General features: G+C 38.7%; 1 protein-coding gene across 1 annotated transcript in view; it reads right to left on the bottom strand.

The window, feature by feature from the left end:
* Positions 1-24,328, bottom strand: part of LOC135203106 (heterogeneous nuclear ribonucleoprotein L-like) — a gene marked incomplete in the record, with an annotated part of 652,533 nt that overhangs the window by 523,913 nt on the left and 104,292 nt on the right. The window contains 1 exon segment of the mRNA XM_064232737.1: positions 14,526-14,591. Within this exon segment, the coding sequence (XP_064088807.1) occupies positions 14,526-14,591 (66 nt within the window).

Below are 24,328 nucleotides of genomic sequence, written 5' to 3'. Positions count from 1 at the left end.
GTGTTTTTACTTTGCACGGCTTGACGTGACTTGCGAACCGCATCGAAAGTGAACTTCTATCACCAGATTTACACATCTCTCACACCTCAGTGGAATGTCCGAGAATCGAACTCGCGGCCACCGAGGTGGCACGCCAACACCGTACCGACCAAGCCACTGAGGCGCTTTTCAAGATGATGATGATTGATAACAAAATTCCATTTATATCCACATTTTTTTCCGAATAACGACAGTCTGGCATAAATAATCGACGATTTGACTTGCCGTCTTCCAGCCCGGGGGCAGTCTCTGTTTTTATCGTTTCTTATACACATGTTGAATGACGGTAAACATCAGTCCGAGCTTCGGAAACGGTACGTAACGTCCCTGAGGTTGAGATTTACCGTCTTGAACCCATCTATAATTTTCAACACTTTTGACGATAGAATGAATTAATAACCAATCCAAAGGCACCACAACCTATATATATTGTATACACAATTAATACACAATAATTATTATAATCTTTCAGAGCCTCACAAACACCAGACCATTCAGACGAAATAAAAAAACAAAAACAAAAGGGCAATTAATGACGGAAAAAAAAAAAAATAGGCAGCCGACAACAACGTGGACGGGCCGATACGACACGCTGTTCCTGGCCCTTCTTGTGCCTCTCGCTCTCTCTCTCTCTCTCTCTCTCTCTCTCTCTCTCTCTCTCTCACACAATGGAGGCATTGATCTAGTTGTCATAGTAACGGCAGCTCTCTCTCTCTCTCTCTCTCTTCGGGACTTGGCTTCGGGTACAGGTGCTGCCGCTGCCGCTGCCGAAGCAGGTCCTCTCGTAGCCGTCGCGTCGCATAGGCATCATCATCGCCCGCCTGCCTGCGACTGCCTGCCTGCCAGCCTCCTTCCTGCCTCCTGTCTCTCCTGCCTCGATCATCACCATCTCATCTCCCGTCAGATCCGGAATCATAACACCCACTACTCTTCGCCCTCTCCCGCCCTCCACCTCACCTTCACCCCCTCCTGGAGGTGCGGGGGTTCCTACTGGAAAAGGAGGGGGGGGGGGAGTTAGAGTATGGGGTGGAGGATATAGTAAGGTGGGGGTGATGTTATATATCTCCCCTTCACTCAACCCCTCCTGGAGCTGCGGTTCCTTACTGGGAGGGGGAAGGGGGAGGATAGTGTAAGGGGTGGAAGATTTAGTAAGGTAGAGATATTAGGATGGGGGGGGGGGGGGGGGGGGGCGGATGTCATATGTCTTAGGGATACCACAAAAAGAGCCAAGAAAAACTCAATGTTAGGTAATCCTAGTTCCTAACGGAGGGGACAGGAGAGGGGAAATGGGAGGGGAGGGGAGGGGAGGAGGAGGGGGTATTTAATATATATTCTAGGTATGCCACAGATAATTAAGATAAACTCAATAAAAAAATCCTAAATACTTGGCACAATGAGGTGGGGCGGGGAGGGGTGGGGAGGGCAGGGGAGGGGCAGGGCACAAAACTCATATACCTTGGGCACACCACAGACAGTTTACGAGACATAATATAAACCAGGTTCCATTAGTTTTAATTAAACGGAAATTCCCATTGAAATCTAAAATAAAATTAATTCAGTTTACTGAAAAAAAAACATACGTGACCTTACTCGACCTTTAACCGGGGCTAAAAACACCACAACTCGCTCGAAAACTTCCAAGACTTTAAAAACTGCTTTATAGAGTCGTAAAGAAAGTCTTATCAGCTATACACTCATAAGCTCCATGGTCCAGATACAGCCAACAACCCCCCCCCCCCCATTCACCTACCTTCCTTCCCCAATGGACCACCTCCCCTATATACAGGGCTTCTTAAATGCGGTAATTCTACGTTCTTTAATCCTTTTAAAAGAAGGAAATCAAACACGCAATATTCTCTTTCAAACATCTGTTTCATTTTGGGTTTTATCATGAAATGTAATCTTTCAATCCAAGCCACCTTTTACTGCTGAAAATAGTTTTCGTTCTTCGTTTCACTAGATTAAATATGCGAATACGATTTGGCCAAAGCATCTATTGACATTTTTATACTTTGAAATGCCTGCTGGGATAATATAGTTTTAATCCTCATCGCTTTTAAACCTTACAATTTCATGAATAATAAAATTCTTGAAGAATCTTGACGAATTCGTCGAACGTATCCAGTATGAAGGAAACAAATTCTACATCTATTTGCCAGTTACCGAATACATAATTGGACTTTTCTTACATCCAAAATAATGACAGACAATGAAATTCGCGTACTAACTGACAATCCTCATAGCTCTTAAAACAATTTACGAACTATAAAAAATCTTTGGTATTTTTTTTGTTACGGAGCCTTGCCCCCCCCCACTAAAACAACGTCTATGCCACTTATCCAGTATCAAGTAAGCTAAATTCTACGTCACCGTGCCAGTTCTCAAATGCATATCTAGGGATTTTCGATCCCAAAATAGTAGTGACGAGCACTGAAATAGACTAAGCTCTTAAATCACCAATATCACGAAAAAAAAAATAATAATTATAAGAGAATTTTTACGAATCCGCTAAACGTGTCAATGAATTTAACCTAACTCCCCATCATCTTGCCAATACACAATTAGGACATTTCTTACCAAAATTAGTGACAAGACATAATTTAAACTGATGGAATGAAGAAAATGGAGACAAAATAAGCCAAGACTACTTCATCAGACGTATCCTAACAAACCATCATTCAGGCCCCAGATTACGGAGAACTTCAAACCTCTCTCAATCAAAACTTTGCCGCTACTAAAACTAACTTTGCTGTTGCAAGAACAACAAAGTTCGTGTTCAGACGAGACAAGACAGCCGAGACACTCACGAAAATGTTACAAAAGATACAAAAGAGAGAGAGGACATTTACACTACAAAACACCTGACAGCCGGACTGACAGATAATAAATTCAGCAGTAACAATGCAACAAAAACCACAGCCTGCAAAGTACATGAAGCGGGCTTACGTATATAAAACAAAACAAAAAGTAAATAATATATTTGCAGACACGAGCATATAGTCCAGCAAGCGTATGTTACGCCCGGCTTTCAGAATAATAACTGCAAGATTGTTATCCTTTTTCATCTCATACACTAATGCATGAATGAATTTATGAATTTTATAAACCAAAGAGAAAGCAAAAATGTAGACAAAAAGTATAAAACAATGCCAAATACTCATATATATACTGACAATATAATACATAAAAGTATGTATATGTGTGTTTGTGTGGTGTGAGTATGTGTGTGGTATATATATATATATATATAATAATATTATTATTATATATATATATATATATATATAATATATATAATATATATAATATATATATATATATATTATATATATATATATATATATATATACACATATATATAATATATATTATATATATATATATATATATATATATATATATAACTTTGTATTCATATCCAACAACAACCGTTCTCGTCAGAGGAAACCCATTATTTCCAATAAAATAATCTGACACGAATACTTCGCAAACCATCATCCCTTCCAAATACCAAAACAGATGCCACGTAAATTAAAACTAAAAACTCGAGGTAAAATCCCAAATATGACACAAATAAACACTAATCACCGATTTCAATCAACAGGGATGGGGGGATAACCCACTGAGCCAACCTCCCCAACCAACCCACCCACCTCCCAGTCCATATCAAACTGCAAGACCCAGATGACAAACTTTTTATGTTCCCGGGGAATACCCAGTGGGGAATTCATTAAAATCTCAACTCAATAACTTGACGAGAGAGACCTTACCTTACAGACCTTACATCTTGTTCGGGTTGCCCCAGGTCCCTCAGTGTGAGGACCTCTAATGTCTACCAGAGAGTTGCTAGTACATCTTCGGTATATTTTGCATCTTCCAATCTTGGATGGTCTTGGATGCAGTTTAGATATTTGTCGAGCTTATTCTTAAACACATCTACGCTCACTCCTGATATATTCCTCAGATGAGCTGGCAACGCATGAATAGACGCTGCATTATCGATGCTGGTGCGTAGTGGATTAATGTCCTGTGTGCTTTCCTTATTTTTTCCTGGTATATTTTTGGGCACTATTAATCTACTCTGCTGCTCTTTCTGATATTTTTAGTTCCATGATATTTTCTGCTATTCCTTCTATCTGTTTCCATGCCTGAATTATCATGTAGCGTTCTACTTCTCCTTTCCAGACTATATAATTTTAAGAATTGTAGTCGTTTCCCAGTAGTCTAGGTCCTTAACTTCTTCTATTCTAGCTGTAAAGGACCTTTGTACACTCTCTATTTGTGCAATATCCTTTTGTTTTGATAATGTGGTACCATATCATATTGCAATACCTTCAAGTGGACTACGAACATATGTTTTATAAAGCATAATCATGTGTTCAGCTTTTCTTGTTTTGAAGTGCCGTAATCAACAACATTCCCATTTTGCTTTGTTTTACATTTTGCCAACAGAGTTGCTATTTGATCATGCATAACATGTTCCTATTCATCATCACACCAAGGTCTTTAACTGCTTCCTTATTTTGTAGATGGTCTCATTATTAGGTCCCTTATATGCATATAGCTTTCTTTCTCTGTCTCCATAATTTATTGATTCAAAATTTATCAGAGTTAAATACCATCCTATTTACCTCTGCCCAATCATATACTTTGTTAAGGTCTCTTTGTAGAGCGTTCCTATCTTCATCACAAGTAATTTCTCTACTTATTCTTGTGTCATCTGCGAAAACTACTCACTACCGAATCCTTAACATTATTGTCTATGTCTTCAATCATAATAACAAAACAGTATTGCAGCTAAACACCGTACCTTGCGGCACACCGGATATTACCTTGGCTTCATCCGATTTCTCGAGTCGTTTGCAATAACTATCTGTTTCTTTGTTGTGTAAAAATTCTTTTAACCATCTTCCTACTTTATCCACGATATTGTGTTTTCTAATTTTGTTTTCTTAGAGAGAGAGAGAGAGAGAGAGAGAGAGAGAGAGAGAGAGAGAGAGAGAGTAGGTTTGTATTAACAAAAATCAAAATCCTGCATGAATATATAAAACCTTCCACTAAAATAAGGGGAGACGAATCCATTGTCGAGAGAAGAAGATAGAGAGAGAGATGAGATGAGATAGAGAGAGAGACGAGAGAGAGAGAGAGAGAGAGAGACTAGGTTCGTATTAACACCAATAAAAAGCCAACAAAAATAAAAAAAAAATACCACCAAAATAAAGAGAGAAACGATTCCATGTCAAAAGAGACACAGAAGCTAGGTTTGTATTACCACAAAAATAACACCAAAATAAGTAGAGAAACGATTCCGAGAGAGAGAGAGAGAGAGAGAGAGAGAGAGAGAGAGAGAGAGAGAGAGAGAGAGAGAGAGAGAGAGAGTGCTCGTTTCAATTAACCGCGATACGCTTCCCACTTTTGCTGAATAAACTCTCCTCCTCGACGCCTATATGGAATAAACGACTTTTATACACAGCCACAAAATACTCGAACGGGCTATAATAGAAACTCACTTTATCCCGGCAGACCACCACAACAGTACATGGGGAAACACGGCAGAGTCCACACAAATACATGATATACTATATATACATATCTATGCACATGCATATAATGTGTACAGAATCATTTAGCTCAGTTTTCTCAAACTTTGACTGTTTACTTCTCTCAAGCCTATTCTTCTTAGCTTTCTTAGGGTTAATATAAATAATTTTTTCTCTCAATACAAAAACAAATAGTAAAGGGGTTTTGGAATTCGTACTAAGGGTTGAATGACTAAACTCTTTTAGCAAAAACTAATAGCAACCTTACTGACTGCCAAGCCGCTATTACTTTCAAAACTATGCAGACATACGTACGTACGTACGTACGTACGTACGTGTGTGTGTGTGTGTGTGTGTGTGTGTGTGTGTGTGGTGTGTGTGTGTGTGTGTGTGTATTATATATATGATATTACTTTAATATATAATATATATATATATATATATATATATATAGTATATATATATATATATATATATATATATATATATATATGTGTGTGTGTGTGTGTGTGTTGTGTGTGTGTGTGTGTGTGTGTGTGTCATAAAAACGCCAGCTTTAAAGGTGAACGAAACGAAATTAACAAATAAAAAAATATTGTATACATAAATCCACTCGACAGGTGGGACAAGTAAGCCGACTGGGGTACTCCATCATATATTAGTCTAAGTGCCCCTCTCCCCGGCCCTGGCCTCCCCACCCCGCCTTACAACCTGCCCTTGCTGTAAAAGTGATCACAAGCCTCTACTTCATATCTACTCCTCAGATACGACTCGCAACTCCTCTTCGTCGTTGTCCTCCTCCTCCAGTGATTTTTTTCCTTCGTTATTATCGACATATCGACGTGGAATTTCCCGGTTCTGTCATGGTCAGGTAAGGGGATATGTTAGCTTTCAATTTGGCGCCTTTCTTTCATTGATTATGTGCTATTTTTAATCTATATGAGTTAATTATACTCTATTCATTCTCTCTCGATTTTCTTTTCCTTTACTGCAGTATTATTACATAAAAACAATGGTCATATGATCTACACGTATTATTTAATCTCATAATAATAATGGGTACGTATGGTCCAATGGTTAATACATGCGCTAATCAGCCCAGGTTCGGTACCTGAGCGAGATGGAACCCTGGGAAATTTTCCAAAATTACCAATCTACTACTGCTGATTTAAACTGCGGATTATGTAACTGTAATTACATTCAGGGTTAAAAAGTACACGAGGCTAATGAACGATATAATACACAGAGGACTAAGGTAATTTTCTAATCATTATCATCTGTTGTGATTCAAAGTATTACTATAAAATTTTTTTTTTAAAATTGGATCACACATTACACCTAATCGTTTCCATCCTTTCCAGCTATTATCCAAACATTCTTCGATTCTGCTTCAACTTTGAAATATAAAGTTATTTTGATCTTTGAGAATTAAGCAAGTTCCAATGGCTACAAAAAGATCTTCATAAACATCAACCGACACAAGTGCAACAAGGTCTTTTACGAAATAACGTGTATTCAGTTAATTGTGATTTTATTGTTCGTTTCTAATACATTACGAATTAGACGTTTCCCCACAAAGGTCAAAATCACCAATAAACCTGAAAAAAAATCACTTTTACAGCTGTATTACACATCAGTATATCTTAGTTTAACCAGACTTCCGAGCTGATTAACAGCTCCCTAGGGCTGGCCCGAAGGATAAGATATTTTTACGTGGTTAGGAACCAGTTCCAACGAGACCTACAGCTTAATGCGAGATCCGAACCACGTTATATCGAGAAATGAATTCCTAATCACCAAAAATAAATTCCTCTGATTCCACATTGGCAGAGTAGGGAATCAAGCCCGCACTACCGAACTGGTAGGCGAGCACGTAAACCATTCGTCCGAGGAACCACACAAAACACATAAAATTATACATAGTATATACTACCTTGTGCCACTGAAACAAGCCACACACAGAAGACGACACTTGCCCTACAAACCTACAAACGAACTTCCAGTCCCACCGCCATAAGACAGGGAGCAAACAGGCAAAAGCAATCTAATTAGGAAGGGTCGCGTTCAGTCGCGAATTCGAGGGAACGCAATCCCGTCGGGATGCAAAAAACCAATTAATGCTTAACGACGTTCGAGACACTTGAATGCATTTTATGACCTGGCAAAGGGCACCCCAGACGTCATTTGATACCGAATTTACAACTGGGTCTTTCTATGCCCCCCCCCCCCTTAATATGTTGACGGGTTATGACGTTCCTGGTGAAGAAGGGCTTTTAAAAACGTTCTCTAAACAGACAGACAAGACAGACAGAGCTGTACTATAGTACAAAACACATCAACCGTGCATTTAGTGTCTAGGCCCGTCACTGACGACGCTTCTGATTGGCTGTTGGTGAGCCAATCACAGGGCTGGAAACTCTCAGTCACTGTCAAAGAGTTCACATAGTCAGGATGCATGTCCCACCTCTCCCGAAGGGTACGTTTTCAAAAAGTCTCTCTCAGGAAAGATGGAGCATACATCTTGCCTATCTGAACTCTCTCGAGAGAGACTGAGAGTTTCCAGCCCAGTGATAACGAGAGAGACTGAGAGTTTCCAGCCCAGTGATTCGCTTATCAACAGCCAATCAGGATCGTCATAGGGACTGTCCTAGACATCAGATGCACGGGTGATGTGAATCTACTACAGGTACGTTTGCTGCACCGGTAGTCTCTCGACCGTCAAAATCGAGAATGGCTACCACGTGAATGGGTGCCCGAAATAGTAAGTACGAAGATATTGGCAACAAGAGGGTCAGATAGAGCTGTGGTATGGCAGCTGTACGGGCAGTCATTCGATCCATCAAAGTCGAGAATGGCCACCACTTGAATGGGTGCCCAAAATGAGAATTGGGAGGCTTTCAGCAACAATATAGCTTAGGGCCCTGGATTGAGAAGAAGTACATCCTAAGCTTCTAATACAGTAATATAAGAGCACAAGGATATGGCAATTCCGAAGTGCTTCATGCTTTATAGGTAAGCAAAGCTAAAAGGCAACATTCAAACCACACTGCTGAGGCTGACGTTCGGATAAACATGGGAAGATATGACTGATCAACGAAAGTGCAGCATTGTTTACAAATAAACAAACGCACGAACAGCCACTATCTTTTCTCAGTCCACCACCAGCTGGCCGGGGCTGAAGTGGTATCAGCCGAATAAATGGGTTTTGTGTGTTAATTTTACCTTTACGGGACCTTAAAATGCATAGAAGGCTGTCAGACTACAGCAGAAAGACAGACATATGACACACACACATAGGCGCGTGTATGTTAGTATGTATGTATGTTTCATAGAACCCAGTAAGACTTCAGCAGGGAGAGAGATTAAACACAAACGTGTTTCTCTCTCTCTCTCTCTCTCTCTCTCTCTCTCTCTTCTCTCTCTCCTCTATATATATATATATATATATATATCTATATATATATATATATATTATATATATATATATATATATCATAAATTAAATTACATAAATATCTATTATATGTATGTATATACGTGTATATATAAATATAATTACGTATATGCACTATAAATAATCATTTATTTATGAACAACTGGAATAATACAGACACAAAAGCATATCACACGTATTTAAAAATACACACGATTGCCTATACACATACATAATGCAATGTATATTAAACAACATTTGTTGCTTAATGTTTGTGCATAAAAATATGCGTGTATACGTGACAAAAATGAAGTGAGCAACGTACTTACCCATCACAGCCAATCGTCTAGAAGAATTAAGAGGGACTCCAAATCGTCCGTATAAGGGAATGGCGTTCAACTTTCTAAAACAATACATTTGAGTACGCAAACTTTTCCTTAACACGTAACAAACTTGTCTAACAATCTTTGAAAACTTTCTTTGCCGACAAGAATAGCTTCTCTCGCATTTTTTTTTTCTTTTATTCTCTTCCCCTACAAGGTTATCCTGTTTGAATATTTGTTTTTCCCGTCTTACTTTTGAATTGAATATAGAATTTAGGCCAACAGCCAAGCGCTGGGACCTACGAGGTCATTCTGCGCTGAAGCAGAAATTGACAGGAAGCAGGGTTGAAAGGTATTAAAGGAGGAAAACCTCTAAGCAGTTGCAATATGAATCACTTGTTAGGAGAGGGTGGACAGTAAGATGGAAGAAAGAGAATATGAAAGGAAACACAGTAAATGGAACGCAAGGGGTTGCAGCTAGGGCTCGAAGGAACGCCGCAGAGAAGTAATGAGTACAGTGCACCGCATAAGGTTCACTGACGGCACAACCTCCCGCCCGCCCGGGTTTCTTGATGAGGGTGACCTACAACTTACTTCACAGCAAAATACACCTGAACTCCGAAATGCCTACGTTCGAGAGAGAGAGAGAGAGAGAGAGAGAGGAGAGAGAGAAGAGAGAAGAGAGAGACCATCACTTCCAAATTTGGCAGTAGACTTAGATTATCCTGGGAGAAAAAAAAAAAAAAAACTCCACCAAAAAAAAAAAAAAGGAACCCAACAAAACGCACACACACCTCTAAGAAGAAAACAAAGAACGCCTGAACCAAGTTAATCAGAGCAACGTGTACACGAATACCTGACATAATAACTGGCGTACATACCCGAGTACACATTATTACGTTAATTCACTTATTCGTTTGTCTTGGCACCAATGAATGAATGCGACCAGCACGGACGCACCGGCATTCATTTGTCTTCATTTACAAAAGATTACTTTCGCGTGATTTATAATGCACACTACTACCCGTGAGTGAAGAGAATTAATGGGATAGTATAAAAAAAAAAAAAACAACTACAAAAAAACGTCGCGATACGGAGAGATATGCACTCAAGTTGACAAAGCGAAAAAGTCAAGCTCATAACCGGCACTTTTATGCGAAGATAAAAACGAGACGTGATAACGGCTTCTCAACGGACCATAAATTTTACGTTCCTCGTCCCGACAAAAAAATAAATAAATAAATAAAACAAAAGGCGTGGAAATAAACAGAATAATACAGAAACAGTGATAAAAAGCGTAGGTGGCAAGCATGGAGAACGAGACGTTGCTGAAGTGTGTACAATTCCGAAGTATTAGGGGAAAGAAGAGGCTGACCTAATGGGCTGTACAATTCGCGTGAAATTGGCATTGCAAGCGAGAGGCCTCATCATATAGGAAACGTATGAAAACATTATATACACATTATATAGAGTTATATATATATAAATATATATATATATATATATATATATATATATATATATATATATATATATAATATATATCTATCTATCTATTCTATCTATCTATCTATCTATCTATCTATCTATCTATCTATCTATCTATCTATCTATCTATCTATCTATCTATCTTACTATCTATCTATCTATCATCTTAATCTATCTATCTATCTATCTATCTATCTATCATCGATCTATATCTATATATATATATATATATATATATATATATATATATATATATATATATATAATCACAACCAAATCCAATGCGCAGTAAAAGGCTATTGCAAACCTCTCAGTCTACATTAAAATACTCTCTGTATGACATTTTCGAGAGTGCCAGTCTTTTCTGAAAAATAATAAAAAAAAAAAAAAAAAAGATGGAGTACACTGGGTGGCACTACACAGGATAGAAAACTATTAATCCTGGCACGTGGAGTGATGATGACACTGCAATGCCCGACGTCCGTCTCTCTCTCTCTGTCTCTCTTAACTGAACGCAAGAATGAATTTTATTTTTAAAAACTCACCATAACAAACAAAGAACGTTACTGGTGGCTGCTACATTTACATGGATTGAGATTCTGGCTATAATTAAATTCCGACTCTCTCTCTCTCTCTCTCTCTCTCTCTATATATATATATATATATATATATATATATATATATATATATATATATATATATATGATATATATAGTATATATATATTATATTATATATAGATATATATATATATAGAGAGGAGAGAGAGAGAGAGAGAGAGAGAGAGAGAGAGAGAGAGAGATCACACACTTCAGAGTTTTGGTCTTTATATTCCTCTCTGCTCTATGGTTACTTCTGGTCTTCAGAAACGGCGAAAATAAATGTATAAATTTAGGCATAAGCCATCAAGGATTCCTGTTCAACTTCCTTTATTTAGTTCCCTAACCAACATATTCATATTAGGCCAGGTACTGGAAATTAATATACGTCTTACTGTGTGTTTCCAGATTCCATTACCCTGAAGGTCTTCTACTGTACAGTGACAGAACTCGACTCCGGACGATTATTACCAGCCGTCTAGGTCACCGTAAATGAATAATTAACCCCAAGGTCTACCATTGATTAACCCTCTTCACGAGCTGTAATGCTCGCCGGAGCCTTAGGGTGCGTCCGCACTACAGTAAAACAAGCTATAAAGACACGTCGGTAACTTGTAGCATACACATCACAAACAGGCTGAATACATGTCAACGACTTATTGGTAGTCGTGACCAAGGCTTCAACCGGTTATGCAACTTTTGCCACCTGGTCTTCGACTTGTTTGCAACCTGTCTGTGATATGAATGCAATACGTTACCGACGTGTGTATAAGACCTGTTTCATCGTAGTGCCGACGCACCCTTCCTAATACGGATAGAAAATAAGTAGTACCTAAAATACACTTGATGAAAATATTCTATCTCGTACTCCTCTGGGCAAAGAAATGCAATGCACACGTACACTACCTGGATGAAAGGGATATAATATCAGCTTCCTTTCAGGACCTTGGGCGGAAGTTAAATTTTTCTAGCTTGTGTTCACCTTCTCAACAGAAAAAATAGGTATATTTAAAAGTAAAAAAAAACGTGCTTTCAAATGGTTTTATCACCAAAATATTAAAAGGTAAAATCAAAATTAAGAAAAGCCAGTGAAAAAAAAAGGTGCAATAAAAATAATACAGTGCAAAAAATTGGGCAAAACTTGAGGACCACAAGTATCTAAAGGCCATCAGTGATATACGTGCTGTGGAGTTATCAAAAACGAAAAAAACTGGTAGGTCGTGCAAAAGTTCTTTATCAAGAGGAAAACAAAAAATATAGACGGGAAAATGGAGGAAATTAATAACTTGAGGTCCATTCTTTGTCAGTTATGAAGTGGAGAAATGAAAACTACATAATGTCAATGAATAGGATTAAATAAAATGACAAAAAGCAAAAACAAAAGAAAAATGATAGCGAGTCATCTGGTAAGAAAGAATTAAAAATCACTCAAATTCTAACACCTGAAATATGTAGTCCGTATCATCGTCGTATTTTCAAATCCTGTGGCTCTTTTCAATCCCGACTAAATTCACCTAAGCCTATTTCATGCTGTGGTACTGACACCGTCAAAGATATTGACTTATAACAAAGTAAAAAAGCGTTTGAACTTTATTATTACTCCCAGTTATTGTGTCTTATCAAAGCCAAAGTTTCACCCACAGGAGGAAACAAGATGTGTTGGTTAATATTTTTAGGGCACTTTATTTTTTTCCCAACCACATCATGACATCTACTCGTAAATGATGAGTAGGCAGAGCTACTTTGCCACATACAGGTCTTGGTTCTGTCTTTGAAAGGAAAGGGGTGTTTCAGTTCAATTCAAATTTTCCTGGCCATATTACAACTACGACTAATAAACAGATAACTGGCATTGATCTACAACAAGCGAATTATTACACGGCAATCTTCCTCAGCTGTGAAAAACGTTTCTAACATCAAATTCTCATCCGAGGATGAGATTCTACTTAACGCTGTGTTCATACTAATCATCATTAAACTTTTCAGCAGATCATACTGATAGAGAAAATTGGAAAAATAAATTGCACAAATTACTTAAAAAAAAGAGGGACAACTATGTAATTCAGGACTAAAATATTTAAACGTTGTTTTGCCTGGGAAATTTAAAGGTTTCTGCTATGTTTTCTTTCAACTCCCTACATGTCTCTACCAAAGGTAAACAACCAGACTAGAAAACAAGACTGGACGGGAAAAACAAGGAATGGGTCATACTCATCTCCAACCTTCAACAACGAGTTCTTTTAAACTTGTTTCTCCTCCTGTCGTCAGGTCACCACCACAGTCTGTCTCTTGAATCTTCATGAAATGCATGTCGGGTTCTGTTTGCAAAACATGTCTCGGTGTTTTTGGTTCAATTAGAAAAAAAAAAAAAAAAACTACAATTCCAGCCGGAGTTCCATGCGGGCTCATCAGTCAAATCAACATTCCAGTTTAAATCAGATCATAAAGAAGAGAGTAAACCAAGCAAACTGCAGTGAAGCATAAATTAAAAAGGAAATTTAAATAAAATTTACAAAGTGAATAAGAATAACAGATTGAGGTAAAAGGTAACTGACGATGAGGACGTCAGCAAATCCTCAAAGATAATAAAAAGAATGTTAGGCAATTTAAAAAAAACATTAACAAAAGAAATAAAATGTTGATTTACCATGGAACCTCGGCCATGCAACTCTGGCAACTTTCATCCCAAAAAGTTCTTCCAAAAAAAACAATGCTACAGAGTAATACAGGTGTACTGTTTACGTTTTATTTACGTTTTCTCAGCAAAGGCTACAAACGTTTAAACGTACAGTTGGCTACACCTGCTCCGCCTGTGTCACTTTACACTTTGATATTACTGGAAAACTACTCTCTAAGGGCAAGGCCGCTGGGACGGGCAACCTCGTGGCCGTATCTAGCCCGGGCCAGACGGGAAGAAAAGTAGGGAGGAAGGTGAGAGAAGTGAAGGGAAATAAACATGACAAACGTGAACAGAGAGGCACAGATGGACATCACACGTCACGACTGAAGCACAATTTTTGCGTAAAGAGACACAAGGCGCTTGACAGAGGTGGTGAAAAGGCGCAGCCAACCGCACGAGTGGTGTAGCAGCCTCGATACTCACATAATACTCAGGAAGATCATAATCTGGGATGTAATAATCTTTTTCGGAATAATGGTCTACACTGTCCTGAAATGAAAAAAATGTGTGAAATAAAGTCTTTCTTTCAATAAAAGAAAAATGATACTTTCGGCAGACACATCAATTTTTTTTTTTTTAGCCGCAGCAGGGGGGGGGGAGGGTTCGTTCTCTTTCAAAAAGGAATTGATGCAATTGCATATAGATTTCAATACCATTTGGTCATATCATACAGCAGATTTCTATTCACACTGAAAAAATATACTAAAACCGTTCCAAAATATCGTTATCAACTTCAAATCATTAAACCAACCTTCTCAAAGTCCCTTTTAGCTGTTCCTGCACATAGAATAAATAATTCAACCTTTATACGTGTTATTGCGGCTTGTAACCCTGCCACATACGTCCATGTAATGAATGGAACGAAGAGTATAGAAATAAAATTGTAGGTTCTTAAAATTCCATATATTGACAGCTACAGCGATGTGAAGGCGGGAGGAAGTCCCGTGCTTCACCCCTCAGTGACCACAGGGCAGGAACTGAGTTCAACCAACTGATTAATGCATCGTATATATGGCGGGAAACAATAGCGGTGTTGCCGCATATAAATGCAATGTTGCCACAATGCGTAATGAAACAAGTGGTCTTACAACAAGTAGAGTGCAATTGGTAAAAGGGCAAATGCAAAGTAAATACTAATTAATGTAAATAGTGCAAAGTAAATAAGGTAAACATAATTCTCAAAATTAATAATATACATATATGTATGTAATCTGTATATGCAATGCAGTCGTAATGGTATTTCATACCTATACAATACGTAATTATCAGAGCCAGTTACAAGGCAGAGGGGTCTTCAATAAGAGAGAATTCAACCTTTTTGTTAACCGTTCAAAACCGAATTAAAACTCGATCTTCTCCAAAGAAAACTACTCAATCTTTTTTTGCTCTAAAACACCTTTCCATAAACATGCTCCAGAAGGTTCATTGTACACTCATTAAAAATTGAGACAACTTCACATAACACTTAAAAGCATGTCATATATTAATATGTTTAATACACATAAGGTAATATATTAAAAGACATCTCCATTTATTAAGGTAATATATTAAAAGACATCTCCATTTATTTACCCGATTTATTTACAGCTGCATAACTCCAAAGGCGAAGAGGTGAAACTGATGAAAAATTTTTAAACTCCATTAAAAAAAAACACACACAATAAGGATTATTTTACCTAGCAGTCTAAGGCCACAACCAACCCTGTTTCAGGGGCAGAACCCACTCCGTTTCAGGGAATCTTTTTCATCCCCACACCCCTCCGGAGGGAGCGGGGGAAGGTAGGATGAAATCCCATTATAAACCATCTTAGGAGTCCCCACTATAACCCTGCCAAGTTTCAAGCCCATCGGATCATCCGTTTGGTCGTGATTGAATGACAGATGGACGGACAGACATAACGCCAATTATAGTAAGATGTGTAAAATGCAAGAAATCAGACACACACACACACACAAAAATTATTTCAAAGCAAACGAAGGTTACTGATAACATCACATTTTTGTGATATACTATGTTAAATGCAAGATATAAAACGTATAAGCACCTTGAAAATGAAAAACGAATCAATGATTACCTCAAAGCAACGAGGTTATCTGATGAACTTATATTACTGTGGTGTAAAAAAAAAAAAAAAAAAAAATCGAGAAACAATGATTATTTCAAAGTAACGAGAGCAACTGATAAAATGACATTACGGTGAGGTGTAAAATGTAAGGGGAAATTTTTTTTTTACGGTGATGTGTGAAATGTGAAAGGAAATTTTTTTTTTTACAAACTCCCTTGGAAAAAAAACAATAAGCAGAACAATTGCTCTAAGCAACAAAGGTGATAAAATAACACTACTATTGTGATATATATATATATGTGTGTGTAAAATGCATGAAAACAAAATAAAAACCTCCCCCCCCAAAAAAAATAAAGACGAAATCTTACGATTATTTTAAAGCAACGAAGGTAACTGATAAAATTACATTGTTGTGATGTGCAAAATGAAAAAAAAACAATGAATAAAATATACAATATTGAAAATTCCCTTTAAACACACACACACACGAAACAGAACGACTACAATAAGGATAATAGAACACAATCTACCCCCACGAGCCCTAAGAGGGCCAAACGTCTCGTAAATTATCCTTGGCCACAGAGAAGCCGCCGATCTTGCCGGGACACCCCCCCCCCCAACCCCCCCCCCCCCACCCCCTGCCCCCTTACCAAACAACATGGGGGCGTTCATTTCAGGAATGCGCGTAGTGACGAGAGGGGAGCGCTTAGACGCCAATAAATTATCCCTTTGTCGCTCATCTGCAGAGAGAGAGAGAGAGAGAGAGAGAGAGAGAGAGCTGAGTGGACGAGAGAGAGAGAGAGAGATAGAGGAGAGAATGGTGAGTAGGAGAGAGAGAATTTTACTCATGATTGTGCAACAGATGAGGCACGGGGGCCCCTCCATAAATTACTTTTCGCTACAGTCGCCATTAATGAAGCAAAAACACACACACACACACAGCACAGCAGCAGCAGCAGCCCGCAAAAGCGCTCCGGAATGTGATCGTTTTCGAAAAAACACGAGAGTGAGATCGACTTTTGCCTCGTGAATACACAGCGGGACCTAATTCGTTCATTATTTTTAAATGGTCCGTTTTTCGAGGGTTTGTTTACGTGTCCTTTTTATTTGTTTATTTATTTATTTATTTTTTATTTTTTTGTAAACTGAAGGTAGCTATACAAATCCAATTTCGGCAGAAAAAGTGGCAGATATCGAATGTTTCTCTTTTCCAAAACCAGCCACTTCTTTCATATGGAGTGAATATTAAAGCTTTCCTAAAGCTTAATATTCATATATGAAAGAAGTGGCTGGTTTTGGAAAAGGCTGACATTTTCCAGCCAACAGATGTCGCCAATGTAAGAAAAATACACAATTCAGGCTATATAGAAATCACCAATTTACTTCATATTATGACAGAAGTACTGTAGCTGATTGCCGGAAAGGGCAATACTTTCATTAAGTAATAGACGTCCACAATTTCAGAGAGAGAGAGAGAGAGAGAGAGAGAGAGAGAGTGATGATTAAGAGAGAAGGGAGACCCGGGGAGGAAGGAAGCGAAGGATGGGAGGTAGAGGAGAGCGAGAGGACGAGGGGAGTGAGAGATGTGAGAGAGAGAGAGATAGAGAGAGAAGAGAAGAAAAGGAGAAGAGAGAGAGAGAGAGAAACACACACATACCAATTGCGGATTTATAAACGTCATTTTACAAATGCCCGGACAATAGAGTATGAAGTGTTTTTATGAAAGAAACACTCACACCCAGTAACAGAAGCTACGAATTCTGGAGAGAGAGAGACACCGCAACTCGCTATTTTTATAGGATCGTAACATAAAACATTAAAAAAAGCACCAATACACAGGAGAACTTCCGTTCTACGGATTCCTAAATGCCACCGGAAATACGGAATCACCAACGGCTCCATTCCTGTCCGGAATACGCCGCGGTAGACGCAACGCCCAGCAGAAATATTCCCCGCACTCCGCAGGTTGTAACATATCAAGCGGAGTGCAAAAGAAAATTTTAAAACAAAAATAATCCTGACATACATACCTATGCCCAAGGTCTGACGACTACGCTCATCTTATTGATTCGCCATAGGTCGGGTAATATCTACGAAAGAGGGGGATGGCGGAACGCGCTGGGGTTAATTTCACACCCGAAGCCTAATTTATGAAATGTGGGGGATTAGAGCGGGTAATGTATATTGCCCAGGTAAAAGCTGCAGGTGCGGAGAGTGATACGTGGAACGTACTTTACAGCTTCCGCAACGGTTCTATTTCTACAATCGAGGTTTATTTACAGGGATACTTCTTTCCTAAGGCAACATCTATTGAAATTCACGAGAGAGAGAGAGAGAGAGAGAGAGCTGCTCGTTTATGAATATACTGTAAACTGAACGATGAGATTATAATTCTCGAAAACACTATTCATCATAATAAGGATACAAGTTTCCTAGAATAATGTTCTTGAAAATTATCCTCAAGAATGTGGCTTTACAGAAAAACAGCAATTAGGGTTAACATAAAAGTATGTCAATGTTTATATATTTGGAATTACATTAACTCTCACTTGAAAATTCGTTTTCATATTGGGATTTTATTGTGGAGAACCTTACCTAATGGAGGAGGAGGAGGAGGAGGAGGACGCGGTATTCAATGAATTAATTCTATTTTTCTAATTATTTGGTTTTCATCAAAAAATTTTCCGGCATCCCAGCTGTCCTGTTTTTCAATATGAATATCGGCCACTCACTGCCTGACATCGCTGAGCCCGAAAACCGAATAATATGAAAAATACAAAAAATTCTAGACGAGATTAATCGGTTTAATAGTCATAAAAAAAAAAAAAGTTTGAAGGAAGGTGTGCTTCATGCAAATAATAATAATAAAATTCTAGAGGATCTGATCTTGTTTCTCTCTCCCCCGCCCTCGCCACCCACCACGTGACATAAGGATTTACATGACACAGCCCCCACCCCCTGCAAACCGGTTTTGTCTGCCCCGGGTGTGGGGAGGGGTAGGTAAGGGGACACAGGAGGGCAGAGGAGACACCCACCATCTTCCTGAAAACTTGTTTATCCACCCCGGGGTGGGAGCAGGGTAGGTAAGGAGAGACAGCAGCCCGGGTTCTAACACGTGTAGTGCGCGCCAACAATCTCGTAATAATAATAATAATAATAATAATAATAATAATAATAATGATAGTGCCAGAGCTACAATTCAAGAGCAAAATGCACAGGCTTTTCCATCATTTAAAAAAAAAACACTCACACACACACAACAGAGCAACCACAAAGTATCTTACAACCGTCGACCGTATCAGCAACATTATTATTCATGACTAATTAAATATTGTTCAAAGATAATCCCAGCTGAACCGAGCTATAAATCATTAGCCGTGACCTGATACGCTGCATTTTATGAGGCCTAAACGCGAATTGCATTTTGCCCATACTTCATAATAATAGTCGAGGAAAATATCCATCATACTCCATTTAGGAAAATGTTTCAAAGTAAATTTACGTAGATTAAAAAGCTTATTCGGTTTCTACAAACAAATAAAAATCAATCAATCAATCAATCAAAATATAATATAACGTAGCTTTTTGTAACGTATAACCATTTATGAATATTTCATTAACTTCTCGTTCTCATTAGAAAATAAACTAGACAAATACACACCTTATTCTCCTTATTCTTTTTATCGTGTAAATATTCGTAACTATTACATAGCACCTCGTTCTTACTAGAAACAAACAAGTGAAAAAAATTATATTTAAAGAAAAATTAGTAAATATTTCTTAATTTCTCGTTCTTATTAGAAAAGAAAACGAAACAAATTCTTTTTATAGAAAAAAAAATTAATACTTCACGACTTCTAGTTCTTACTAGGAACAAAAACAGAAATATATTATTTTTGTCGTAAGAACAGAAAAATCGTGAATATTACACAACTTCTCGTTCTTATTATCAACAAACAAGAGAGACAAACGCGATAAATATGACCTTTCCTCTCCTTTAACAATCCGGTAGCAACAGAAAATCTTCCCCCTCAATTGACCCTCATCCGGATGATCCAGACTTACTTTCTCCTTCTCCTACTCCTCCTCCTCTCCTTTTCCCCTCACAGACTTCTCCCCCCCTTCCCCCACTCACTTCCCTTCCATCCCCCAACCCCCGGGAACAACAAAACCCTTTTCTCGACAACATCCCTTCTCCCTCTTTCTCTAGAGAACCCCCTTCAAAATGGGGAAATCAATATTCTCTCTTCGTGACTGCCTAATTCTCTCTTTCTTTCTCTCTCCTCCACTCTCTCTCTCTCCCACCCAACGAAAAAAAAATTACACGTGTAAAAATAGCCCACAATCCTCGTTTCCAGGACCCACTTCCCATTCCAACCCACCTTCAGCCTTGATTCCACCCCCCCACAAAAAAAAAAAAAAAGAGATCAATTTCTTTTTCTTTTTTTTTCTCTCCCATAAACTGTCTTTAGGCTTCCATTCCTTCCTTTCTTTCTCAAATGGTTATTTCATTTCCTACCTTTCTCTTATGGCTATTTCATTTTCCATAGCCACTTTGTCATTACTTCCCCTTTCCCAAACCATCCCCATTTTCCACTTCCTAATCTTCATTTCTCCTCCCCTTCCCCTAACGAAATCCTCAGCTACAATGTCCTTCCCCTCAACCACCCCTTGTCCAATATATTCCTAATTCATTCCACTTCCCACAAAACCCTATACCTATTTTACCTACTTCTCTCTAATTCCCTGACCATTTTACCTACCAATTTCCCCAAAACCCCAATTTCCCCTTACTCTAACCCACTACATTTCTTCCACTTTCTGAACTTTACCCTAATATCCTTCCCCTAACCCCCCTTACTCACTCAACCCCCCCCCCCCTTTCCAAAGGTTTCCAATTTCCCCTCCCCTCTGAGGCGACCCACTGTTTTTGTCCCCTAAAACAGCACCCTCCCTCCCTTCCTCTCTCCGTTCCCTTCTTCTTCTCTTTTTCTTCTCTCTCTCCCACCCTCCCTTCTCTTCTCGTCTTCTTTTCTCCACTCCCTCCCTCCCTCCCTGCCCTTCCCTTCTATCCGCCCCTCTCCCTCTCACGGCCCATTCCCCTTTTCCATTATGCGCGAGGCCAAGTCTTGCAAGCACAAATAAGGCTAATGGGGAGTAATGAAGAGAGCTATTCAGATAATGAACAGGCCTCCGGGTACTCCTTTTCCTCCCGTCTGTCCTCCGTCTGTCTCTCTTTCTGTCCGTCCGTCCAACTGACCTCTCTAGGAGCATCATCGGCCAAGGAGCGATAACGGCAAAATAAGGAAAAAAAAAATGGGACGAGGAAGATCATGGGGGAAAAACTTGAGAGATGAGAGGATAGAGAGAGAAGAAGAAGAAGAGAGTATGAGAGGAGAGAGAGAGAGGAGGAGAGATGAGAGAGGCAACATGGAAGGTTACAAGTTGGCAGTAAAACCGAGAAGGAAAAATATAACGGAATGGTGGGGGTGGGGGGGTGGGGGGGGGGGGAGGGGGGGGGGGGTAGAACAAATGATTTATGAAGAACGGAAAATTATCCGGATATGTGCATTAAAATAAGAAAGTGTGGGGGAGGGGGTGTGCAGGAAAATACGGAGGGGCGGGGGATTATATACGAAGAGCTGAAAATAAACTCAATACATATGGAGAAAACATAACACCGATTTCGCTACTCTGACTAATTAAAGATAACATACAGAGAGGAAAGTAAGAACTGGGCAAGTAAAGTTATGATGTTATCATAGTTGAATGAAAAATGCGGATTATACGGATGAAAATGGCTACGGAAAAAAAAAATCAGAGCTAGATAAAAATAAACAAATCCTCTAAAGGTAAACATCAGATCACCTTGATCATTTAAACCTTTGGGTTGTAATGCATACAACATAATAAGTCAACATATCATAAACGTTTTAATATAATTTTCCCCTTTTTCACGGGATTACACTTTACACACGTTCATTCCATTGTCTTGTTTCTCGTCATTTCTGATAAGATATTCCCAAGGTCAGGTCCCGACCTTGATCTGCATTTACCACCACTTCGGGGGCTTTCACCGCTCGTCTACTCACTTTCCTGACCCAATTTCTCCTTATCGCTTCTCGCTACATGACCAGACCATCTCCATGTTTATATGTCAATCAAACTTCATCAAGATTTAAACACCAATTTATATCCGGAGAGAAATGAAAACTGAGAGCCATTATAACTCTCCTAATATATAAGAAATAAAAACTGAGAGCCATTTTAACTCTTATAATATAAAAAAAAAAAAACAGAGCGATTCTCTCTTCTAAGAAATAAAAACCGAAAGCGATTCTCACTCTAATATAAAAATAAAAACTGAGAGCGATTCTAACTTTTCTAATATAAGAAATAAAAACCGAGAGCGATTCTCACTCTTCCAATATGATATAAAAACTGAGAGCGATTCTAACTCTTCTAAAATAAGAAATAAAAACTGAGACCGATTCTAACTCTTCTAAAATAAGAAATAAAAACTGAGAGCGATTCTAACTCTTCTAGTATATAAGAAATAAAAAATGAGAGCGATTCTCACTATTCTAAAATAAGAAATAAAAAGTGAGAGTGATTCTAACTCTTCTAAGAAATAAAAACAGAGTGATTCTAACTCTTCTAATATAAGAAATAAAAACTGAGTGATTCTAACTCTTCTAATATTAATAAATATAAAAAGTGAGAGCAATCCAACTTCCAATATACCAAATGGAAGTCACGACGAGGAAATAGAAGGCACAACTGAGAACTTCTCAAGGTATGATTGGTTGACTGAGTAACTATTCTCTGGCATCCATGACAACAAAACGGTCATTGACGCTGAATTTCAGCAAGAAATATATATAAATAATCCCGACGAGAGTGGACTACTTAGTCATATCATATTTTTGGGGACAAAATTAAATTCTGTTACTGCCAATGAGAGAGAGAGAGAGAGAGAGAGAGAGAGAGAGAGAGAGAGAGAGAGAGAACCTCATCCACTAATCCAACAATACCGAAAGAATCAACTTGAAAATCTCTCCTAAATCCCCGGCCGGACTTAGGCGCGCATGCGCGCCCAGAGCCTTCACTTTCACAACACCCTTTAATCTGCTATTTTTATTTTTATTTTACATTTTTTTTTTTTTCGACTAACACACCACACGGTCAAAAGAGCAAACATTTCTCATAAATCCTGGTTAAAATCGCACACCAAAGTTCCAAACTTCGTCCGTAACAACCGGGTGTAGAGAGAGAGAGAGAGAGAGAGAGAGAGACGAAGAGAGAGAGAGAGAGAGAGAGAGAGAGAGAGAGAGAGAGAGAGAGAAAATTATTTCACACCCAGTGTATGTATATATGTATATGTATATATATATATATATCTATATATATATATAAGTGTATATATATTATTATATATATATATACATACCCGGTTTGCAAGGTAAAAACAGCAGTAAGAAAGAAAGAGAGAGAGAGAGAGAGAGAGAGAGAGAGAGAGAGAGAGAGAGAGAGAGAGAGAGAGAGAATGCAACCCTTGCCTCTCATTCCCTTCCCCCAATTCGCAAACACTTAACAACAACCTGGAGCAGACAGGCAAGTAAAGCAGAATAAAGAATAGGTTGAAGCTCAAAACGTCCCCAACCCCCCCCACCCCTGGCCCCTCACCCCCTCCCCCAACCTCCACTTCCCCACAAACCAATAGCCTTTGACTTCCCCTCAACTCTTCCCTTGGCCCAAATCGGCTCTTCCGCTTCCTTTTCAAAACACGGGTGGACTTACACCCCCCCCCCCCCCCCCCGCACCCCGCCCCCACCTCAAATGTTTGATTGTTTGCCTTGTTTATTCGTTACCCATCCCCCTCCTGCTTGCAATCGGGTGCATCTTTGCCTGCGTATATGTTGTTCTTGTGCGTGCTCGCGCGAGCGTTAGAGAGATTCTCTTAAACCTGAAGTACAGAAATCCCCTTTCAAAACAATGAAACTGATTCTCTATGTATCAACACACTAAAGTCTTTCTCTATGCACTGACGAGAGAGAGAGAGAGAAGAGAGAGTATAGAGAGTAGAGAGAGAGAGAGAGAGAGAGAGAGAGAGAACTATATTTCATTTGAATTTGGCTCGGTACAAACAGGACAAACTTT

Source organism: Macrobrachium nipponense, chromosome 33, assembly GCF_015104395.2.
Source record: "Macrobrachium nipponense isolate FS-2020 chromosome 33, ASM1510439v2, whole genome shotgun sequence".
Taxonomy (NCBI): Eukaryota; Metazoa; Arthropoda; class Malacostraca; order Decapoda; family Palaemonidae; genus Macrobrachium; species Macrobrachium nipponense.
The sequence above is the reverse complement of the archived record's forward strand: the minus strand, read 5'-3'. Positions and strand labels throughout refer to the sequence as shown.